Consider the following 9,843-nt stretch of genomic DNA (forward strand, 5'->3'; position numbering starts at 1 on the left):
ACTTTGAGCCTAAGTAACTTTAACCCTAAGTGACCCTGACTTTAAGGCTAAGGTTTAGTTTCTCTGCAGAGAGACTGTTAGGTTGTCTTGTATCACACGTTTATAATCTGTAATATATAACAGTTAAATATTCAGCGATGTGTAATTAAGCAATTATTTTAATAAATTTAAACTACTCATGCAAATTAACCTGATGTGAACGTGAGATTTAATATTGATTAAAGCTGCTTTAAATACAATCGACTCAGCTGGAGTCTATTTTAAGAGCCAATCACTGATGAATATTTCATGTCCACCATGATGGACACTTTGTTCTGAAAGGGGAAAGGGTTAATTAAGACTTCCTGCCACACGTTATTTGAATCCTATGAAAATGTGCTTCAGCTCTCTGCAGTCAAATTCCTGCTTTTTACATATATTTGAGTTTCCTGCAGTGACTCAGTTTTTCCACAGCAAGACAAAGTAAACGTTGAAATTATGAGCTCGCACAACTTTTAATTATTCATGAATTGGCATAAAGTGTAGCACACAGCATCAGGAAATCCCCCATGTCCACTTTCCCCTCGTTAATATTCATGAGGACGCTCTGCTTTCTAGTATCCGCACTAAATCGTGTGTGAGTAATTACGCTTCTGTTGTTCTTGTGCTTCACCTCCTTGTTCCTGCAGCCGCGGTTATTGATGCAAATGTTGCCATGCACACTTGGGACTGAGATAAGAGCATCAATCCTGAGACATAAACTTAAATGTCACCACACAGAGTCTTTAGAGAACTCGCTCCCATGCTGAGAGGATCCTTTCAATCCAGGTAGAGTGTCAGCACCCTGTCGTCACAGGTTGAACATGGGCGGCCTGTAGTAACTGAGCGGCTTCTTCATGTTCGACCGCTTCCTGTTCTCCTTGGTGATGGGGATGAGGACCACGCCCACCACGAAAACCATCAGCCCGATGGACAGCAGGGCGGGGCCCAGGATGTTGGTCACCTTCTTGCAGTGTCCGGCAAAGTACAGGCCGCTGATGATGATGCCGCACGCCAGGAAGCTGCCCCCGGTGGACATGAGGTGGATGGGGAACCAGAAGACCTCGCACTTGTCCTCGCTGCGGGGGTTCTCGGCGGTCCAGAGGGACTCGCTGCGGGACAGGCTGAACACGGTGCTCTCTGTGCGGCTCGGGGGCGTCAGCTGGTCCCTGGACTGGGAGAGGGTGCACTCTCCCAGGGGGATGTTCTCTGGGCTGCCCGGCATGGCCTCCTGCAAGACTCTGAGGGAGGAGGGAGGAGGCTGTCAGGGAAAATATGTCTAAAACAGATGTATGCATTCTGTACATAAAGAGGGATGTATGTGTCATTCTTAAGTTTCAGCTTGTGTTCATTTTTAATAGCTTGTTTTCTACGCAAGAACTCCAGGAACTACAGCAGGTACTCCAGCATCTAAATGAAGTCCCAGGAACTTTATTTTACCCCCAAAAGTTCAAGGATTGTGTAAAGTGGGTCTTGCAGCACTGAACCTTAGAGTGTTTGCAGCATTCAGACTTTTTAAAACGTCAGGAGACTCATTTTCAAAGGTCTTGGAGTAACTACAGAGAACTATGGGCCAGAGGAACCTTTGAGTGCCTTGTAGAAGAAGCTCCTGGGACTAAAAGTCTCAGTTTCTTTTGGTGGAAATGCAGAAAATGTCCTCAAAACAGAAAAAATGCAGAAATAAAACGAATGAGCAGAGAAGCAGAGCGCTGCAGTTTCTCATCAGGGTTTTAAATTGACCTACACGGACAACCATATTGTTTTTTTATGTGTTATTCAGTGATCCGAGTGTCACAGCACAAAAACTAGAAGATGTTTCCATGCGGGACTTGGACGATAAGCTAACAGAACTGCAATCAGGAAGTGTCTGTTTAATCAAAAATATCTCAAAAGTAGCTTCAGTATTTGTTCAAATGTTGTCTTTCCTTTCAAATGATCATCACAGAATAACACATCTTCTATCTAATAGTCACGGCTGCACATGATCTAAACTCTAACCACTGCTATTTAAAAGAGAAGTAAACAAGCAGACAAACACCCACCTTTAAATCTGGATCAGGTTTCTGTCTGTCTGCAGAAGCAACAACAAGTTTAAATCTCTTTAAAACATCCAGAAATCTGAAGGAGAAGCTGAAACCGTCCGCCCAGAGAAACCAGCAACACACAGCGCTCAACAACATCTGCCCGCCCACCCATCCTCTGTATCTCCACCTCCTCAAGAGAGTCCTCTGAGCACCAACCTCTTACCATCATCTACCATCGCTGCGTCCTGATGGTGCAGCTGCGTCCCCGGCCCCCCAGAGAATATCCATACAGCCCCTAACCACTCAGCCTGACGCCTCCGTCCGTCTGTAAAGTGATCTTTAAAACTTCTCACAGCTCGGGGCTTTAAAATGTTGAAAACGTCCCAGCTGTGGACGACGAGAGGAGAAATTGGATCGTGCTCTTTCCACACAAAGAGGAGCAGGGCAGGGCAGCGGCGAGGAAATGACTCTGTCTGTTGGATTGATGCGGCGAGCAATCAGCCATACAGAGACTTTCCAATACAGGCCGATATGTAGGCGAAGCATTGATCCCAAAGTACCCCGCAGCAATTATCTGCAAGTTGTAGTTTTGTCGGCTGAACATGAAATCAATTGGATCAGTGTGGCAGAAATAACCGACAGAAAGTGGAGCAAGAAGTTTGGTCACGTTCAGGATCATTTAGTCGCCCTGTGTCGGAGTCAGAGGAGGGGATGTTTCTGCAATGTGACACCCCTGCTTCCATTAAACAGCCCTCTTATTACATCTGTGTCTTTGTGTGCTCTTTTGCAAACACGAGTGTCAGCGTGCAGCCATCGACCCGAACACGAGCTCGCTCTCCGGAGACGCGCTGAGCTGCACTCTTCTCCAACTGCTGCTTGTACTCAGTAAACACTGGAGCTGTCTCATCTCATTACTGCGCTCATCTGTTTTAACTTCCTGTCCTGCTACAGTGATATGATGAGCCTGCTAATGCATGCAACGAGCCACCCCGTCCACCAGAGGGCAGTGCTAACATGTGCTTTAATGCAGTTTAGCTGTATCATTAACTTTAAGGGGAGGATTTCATAGCAGAATAAGCTAATTAACGGGATAATTCAGTACTTTTTGTAATTAGCTTATAGACTCGGGTTCATCCTGACGTGAATTATGGATCACTGTCTTTTATTTTGCAGCCACATGCGAGAAATTAATCAGCCGTTGGGTGTAATGTGCTGCAGTATCTTGTGATTATGATGTGCCTAATTCTCCTTAATGGTCCATTTAAGTGGGCTGGATCCCATTCACTTGATCACAGTCGTCTGAGGAGGTTTAAACGCCGCTGAGGAGAGCAGCTGAAGGATGAGGCGGGGCTGCAGACCTCAGTGGAGAGGATCAGGCGGCAGGAGCTCGGTACATCAGGAACATGATTAAAGAATGAAAGGATTATAAACCTATTAGAAAAAGTTAAGTCACTTAAAGGATAAACCTGGTTCCTACATGTGTTGTGGTCTAAATAAATAGACTTCTTCATCCTGCAGCAGTGATACAGGCTGTAACGGCTGCAACATAATCCTTGATGGGTCAAAGGTCGTCCACTAAAAGTTCTTGTTGTTTCCACTGACAGGCTCAGATTGTTATTCTAAGTGTGTGACAACATGACAGAAAGGATCCCTACAGAGATAGACCTTTTTGTTACAGAGGAAGATGATTGTTTTAACCACAAACAGACATTACATCGCTCTCTGCAAACACACCAGACTCCATTCAGAAAAACACTGATTTAACCTCACAGAACACAGGAGTGGCTGCTCTACCTCTGTCTGGTCTGGTAGTTTGTTTAAGCTATGTGTTGTTTGGGTAAGGGAAAGCTAATCCTTTAAAAAGCCAAACTCACGCAATAACACAAACAAACTAACTGATCGAAGCAGCAGTAGACCAGCACCTCCTGTGTCCTGTAAGTGAAAATTACTGTTTTTATGAATGGAGTCTGGTGTGTGTGCAGAGAGCGATGTAAACGTCTGTTTGTGGTTCAAAAAATCATCTTCCTCTGTAACAAGAAGGTCTATCTCTGTAGGGATCCTTTCTGTCATGTTGTCACACACACAGCTGTTACATCGCTCTCTGCAAACACACCAGACTCCCTTGATAAAAACAGTGATTTTAGCGAACAGAACACAGGAGCTGCTGGACTAACTCTGCCTTGATCAATTGTTTAGTTTGTATTGTTGTGTGACTTTGTGTGTTTTAAAGGATTACTTGAAATCGAATACAATATTTGTGTTTTCCACAATAACACAAAAAACTGAATCAATCGAGGCTGCAGCAGTCTGGAAGCTCCTGAGGTTCTGCTGACTTAAATCAGTGTTTTTATGAATGGAGTCTGGTGTGTGTGCAGAGAGCGATGTAACGTCTGTTTGTGGTTAAAACAATCATCTTCCTCTGTAACAAAAAGGTCTATCTCTGTAGGGATCCTTTCTGTCATGTTGTCACACACTTAGAAGAACAATCTGAGCCTGTCAGTGGAAACAACAAGAACTTTTAGTGGACGACCTTTGACCCATCAAGGATTATGTTGCAGCCATTACAGCCTGTTTTGCGGTTGCCCATTGATGCAATCTACCGAAGCAAAGCCAAAACTTTTTGTGATCTAGATCCTTAATTGTGTTTCAAAAATAGGGCCCATGATTCTACTTTAAGTGTCTATCAGGGTTTAAGATGCTTTTTGTCGAATATTTGATCCTTTTATGGACAGAAATGTAACTGTTTGTCATTTTTCAAGTGGAAAAGTCCGAAATATTTCATGACAAAACATTTGGCTTTATGCAAATTGTCACAAGATAAGTGAAATAATAATAAATAAAATAATAAGAAAATGACATCAATAGTGACTAAAAATACTCATATTAAAGCTTGGTATTGTTAGTTTGTCAATCTGACACAAACACAATAACTAACTTATTGACTTCAGTGGTTTTCAGGTCGTCATGCAGAAGATTCACTTCATGTAATCGATCCATCATGTATTTTCTTCTTCTGTCCTCAGGGTCAGAAAAGAAGATCACACTTTCAAATAATGCTGCCAATTAAAATGTGGCTGCAGGTTTCTTCTTCTTACAGAGGAGGCTCAAACATCACAGCTGGATTATTTCACTTGTTGGTGTTTAGAGTTAAAAGTTGAGCCGGTGTATTGGTGACACACACACACACACACACACACACACACACACACACACACACACACACACACAGGTATCAGTCTAATCCTGTTTGATAACACAAACACAGAGGCTGCAGGGATTAGAGCTAATAAGCCGGCTCTTGAGTCAGCACGCTGAGTCTGTAGGTTTTAGGACGGATTCAAATGAACTGTGGACTTTGAGGTGCTGCACACACACACGCACACACACACACCCTCCGGTGAAAGCCACCAGAACTAAGATGCTCTAACAACTCACACACTCGCGGTTTTCCAAGGCTGTGGATTAAACAGAAACACTTTCTGGCCAAATGAAGCTTCGTTAGCTGCCGAGCAAATGTCAATAAAAGCTTCTGCAGAAACAAATCACAGTGCAGGTAATACATCACTGATTTATTAATACACACAGCCCTTTCTGTACAAGTGACCTTGGAAACTAATTAATCTGCTTTGCATATTTACAGCTTTTTGTGAGTAATCCCAGAGGGAGCGCACGCAAACAAGTGTAGCATAAAGACGCCGTCAGCTGTGGAAATGCAGATCTGAGATTCTCATTTCATCGAAAACAACCTCTAAAGAAAACGCAGTCACACTTTCACCCTGCTCTGTGTCACCGCTATGACAACTTTTCTTAATCCCTTTAAGATCTGGCAAAAAGAAATCCAACAAAACAAACAACCAACGAACCGAGTAACAAAATAATAACTTATCTAACGAGTCCTCTAACCAATCAGAGGAGAGTTTCCTTGATTAGCAACATCGCACTCCAGCGTAATCCAAAACAAAAACAACAGTAGTTGACCAAAGTGCTGTACAATCAAACGGCGAGAGTCCGATCCGCCGATTAAAAGGGATTAATCCTGGAGGGCCGTGCCAGGAAAGACTGAATTCTCACCAACAGCCCTCCGCGCTCGCTCCAGCATCTCCTCCAGGAGCGTGGAACCGGAGAGCGTCGGAGGTCAGCAGGTCTCCCCGATAGGAACGGAGGAAGAGGAGTTTTATGTCCCCCTTAGTTAAGCTTCAATATTTTTTCACTGGCTTGGCGGATATTAAAGAGCGCTTAGTGATCACGGACTTGCAAGAAATGACAGAAACATAAACATGCCACAAACACACACTCCGGCTCCCATCGGCGTCATCTGACAACGATTTAGCTTCTTATTAATCTCCATAAACAGACATCTGCATGCTAACAGTTAACAGCTAACAATCTGAAGCATTAAATGTTGATGCTGTATCACGAAAGCCGTTGAACGCTTAGATTTCCTGTTCCTGCTCTGAGAAACAGAACATGCTGTTTGAACATATCGAGGTCATGGATGTGCTTTAGTGATTCATCATTCAGTAAAGGAATGCTTTACACTCATGTTTATTAATACAAACACCACACTGGGGTAAAAATAGAGCCCATAATACATTCATGCAGTCAGGAGGACAGAGACGTGTGCTCTGCTGGACCTTGGGCCTCGGTGACGTCAGTGACCCGCTCTGCCCCTCCCCTCCCGCTGCGTCGTGTCCGAGCTGACGGATGCTGTGGGAAAGGAAAAGGCGTAAAAACAGATCAATAGCTCGACCGCAGCTCGTTTCTGATCCGTTTTCCCCGTCTGATAATTGGGCCCCTGACAAAGTGTGTCACACTCGTGTTGATCTGATGGCTCACGGCCTGCTGGATTCTTGTTCTCATTCACTGCTTGCACCTTTACCTGTGCACCATAACTTATACAACCCATGGAACTGTGCATCTGCAACGTTGGACGGTCCGAGCAAAAGCTGGTCAGCTGACGAAGCAGGTAAAGTCCGCTTCGAAAAGTCACCATTAAGTTTAGATTTTAAACACACCAAGATGTGTTTCCCAAAACAGAAAACCTTGCTACAGAGCTCCTTGTGCATCAGCATGAGATACCAAACAGTGGGCGTGACAAAGTGTCAGTGTGTGGCGACCTGTAGAGAGACGTGTTGCACATTTGTAGGATCATGCATGTTTTATGAGGACATGTTGCTCTTCCTTCGTTCATGGTGGCTACGGTAACATTATTAAAACTAAACAATTCAAACATGAAATGTTTGATTTCAAACTAAGAATGTTCTAGAGACTTAATCACATCAATAAAAGCTTGGTCAGTGGCCTCAAAATCTAAAACCAGGCAAAGGTCAAACATAAAATCACTCACTGGGAAAAATGAACGAACAGGCAACAAGAGGGAAGACACACAGAGTGTATATGCACAGGTAATCAAGGGGAAACAAGACACAGGTGAGTCCAGTTAGGGCTGTGATGACACAGGGAGCAGGACGCTGGAAGACAAGGGTGAGTTTCAAAATAAAACAGGAAATGACAAACAAAAACATGACCTTAGGTAGCATGATGTCAAATTGTCAAATTTGTGCTAAGCTAAGCTAACGGCTAACATCTGCAGCGCGTAAGTTTATATCCTCAAATTATAAACAAGTCTTTTAAGTTCCCGCAGTATTCAGAGATCACGTTTACATTGAAAGCACCTTTGGCTTCCTGGTGCAGAGATGCCGCTCCACACTCTCAGACTCCGCCTGGTTTCTTCCACATCTGACGCTCTGGATTGTGTTTTCTCTTTAATGCATGCAGCGAGAAATGAGTCATGATGCAAAGCAGTGAAAAAGAAGCTTCAAAGACTCTCTTTGTCTGCAGCCGGAGATCAGATTCGAGAAATAACACATTTCATATCTTTAAACGGTGAAGTGGGGCTCCTGACCTGGAGGTGTCAGCTCACTTCCTGTTGTGTCATGGCCGGGCTGCATGAACACGGCGCTGTAGCCTGAATTAACAGGACCTTTGATGATGGAGCCTGTCTGTGCGTATTACTGCAGGCCTCAGCGGGAGAAGCACACAGGCCGGAAGAAAACACTCACAGGGCGATTTTCACACTCCAAATGAATAATTTGACGATTTCTCTTGAATGTTATCTAATAGTGAGTGTGTGGTGAGTCATGTGTTTGTCTCATGATGATTGGAGAAGCACTGAAGAGGGGGCCGGCAGCCTTTGGACACAAACACACAGAGAATAAAGCCTTTATTAAAGGCATATGTAGTCTAAGATGCTGAGTGGGAACCAAACACCTCTCTGTGTTTGTGATGTCACCAGATTGATTTCTACATTACACATCGCTGGATGTTAAAAGCTACTTTCTAACAATAACAGCTTCGACAAACCAGACTTTCTTGCTGAAGTCCACACAGCGTTTATCAAAGAGAATCAGGAGTGTTTAATGTATGTGAAAGAGCAGCACCTTCGTCTCAGGCGTAAAAGTCTTGTCATGCACTTCCTGTATAAAGAAAAGACTGCAGAGTGTGGAGTACTTAGCTTGAGTTGGCTTTTAAATGAGTGTTTCTGTGCTGCTTCTGTTAATATATGCAGCCTGAACAATGTTAAAGTGTGCTATAAACTGTGCTGACGCTGTGTAAGAGATACGTAAGAATCTCAATGGATGTATAAGAGTCTGTATATGTGCATTGAGGTAGATGATGGGATGTGTTTCTACTTGATGTCCACTAAAGTAACAAAACAACTTTTTCATTTAAACCCACTGGAGATATTTACTTTAAAAAGCAGCTCACACAAAAACAACAGAAGATGTACAAAAGCTTTTTGGATGCCGACATTAAAAATGTGGGAAAAACAAGACAGAAGACACTCGTTCACTGGCCTCATCCTTCAACTAATGACGCTGTAGGCACCCCCAAGCATAACTCCTGAAGGCTCTCCTGTGTTTTTATGTGCCGTCGATGTGAAGGTGAGTTAGTATGAAGAGCATGAGATCTCTGCATTGCGCGGAAGAAAGAAAAGTTGGATGGCTCAAACACAGGCTTTGAACCTGGTGGCACTTTCAGAGGCAAAGCAGACCATATCGTATCGTACCATACCGTACCGCATCGCATCGCATCGTACTGTATCATATCGTATCGTACCATATCACAATGAATCGCATCGTACCGTATCGCACCGCATCACACCGTATCGTATCGTATCGTACCGTATCGCATTGCATCGTATCGCATCGTACCGTATCATATCGTACCGTATCGCATCGTACCGTATCACATCGCATCGCATCGCATTGTACCGTATCGCATCGTACCGTATCGCATCGCATCGCATTGTACCGTATCACACCGTATCGTATCGTTCCGTATCGCATTGCATCGTACCATATCGCATCGCACCGCATCACACCGTATCGTATCGTTCCGTATCGCATTGCATCGTACCATATCGCATCGCACCGCATCACACCGTATCGTATCGTTCCGTATCGCATTGCATCGTACCATATCGCATCGTACCGTATCGCACCGCATCACACCGCATCACACCGTATCGTATCGTTCCGTATCGCATTGCATCGCATTGCATCGTATCGCATCGCATCGCATTGTATCATATCGTATCGTATTGCATCGCATCGCATCGCATCGCATCGTACCGTATCGCATCGTACTGTATTGCATCGTACCGTATCGCATCGTACCGCATCACAGTACCGTATCGTACTGAATCATGACATATTCTATCGCATGGTATCTTATCGCATGTACCGTATGGTTTTGTACCGTATTCATCGCACTGCATCATTGTGAATTGTATCACATC

The 9,843-nt window shown here is 44.1% G+C and overlaps 1 protein-coding gene across 1 annotated transcript; it reads right to left on the reverse strand.

The window, feature by feature from the left end:
• Positions 1-829: 829 nt before the first annotated feature.
• LOC138603980 (phosphoinositide-interacting protein-like) lies at positions 830-7,991 on the reverse strand. Its single transcript, XM_069675762.1, has 2 exons — positions 7,948-7,991; positions 830-1,259 (listed from the first exon to the last, which is right to left on the reverse strand). Exon 2 carries the CDS (start codon positions 1,241-1,243, stop codon positions 830-832), a length of 414 nt encoding a protein of 137 aa, XP_069531863.1. The 5' UTR covers positions 1,244-1,259; positions 7,948-7,991.
• Between the last annotated feature and the right edge of the window lie 1,852 nt (positions 7,992-9,843).

The sequence above is a fragment of the Semicossyphus pulcher genome, unplaced genomic scaffold, assembly GCF_022749685.1.
Source record: "Semicossyphus pulcher isolate SPU_LCO1_2020_fin unplaced genomic scaffold, fSemPul1.0.p SCAF_25, whole genome shotgun sequence".
NCBI lineage: Eukaryota > Metazoa > Chordata > Actinopteri > Labriformes > Labridae > Semicossyphus > Semicossyphus pulcher.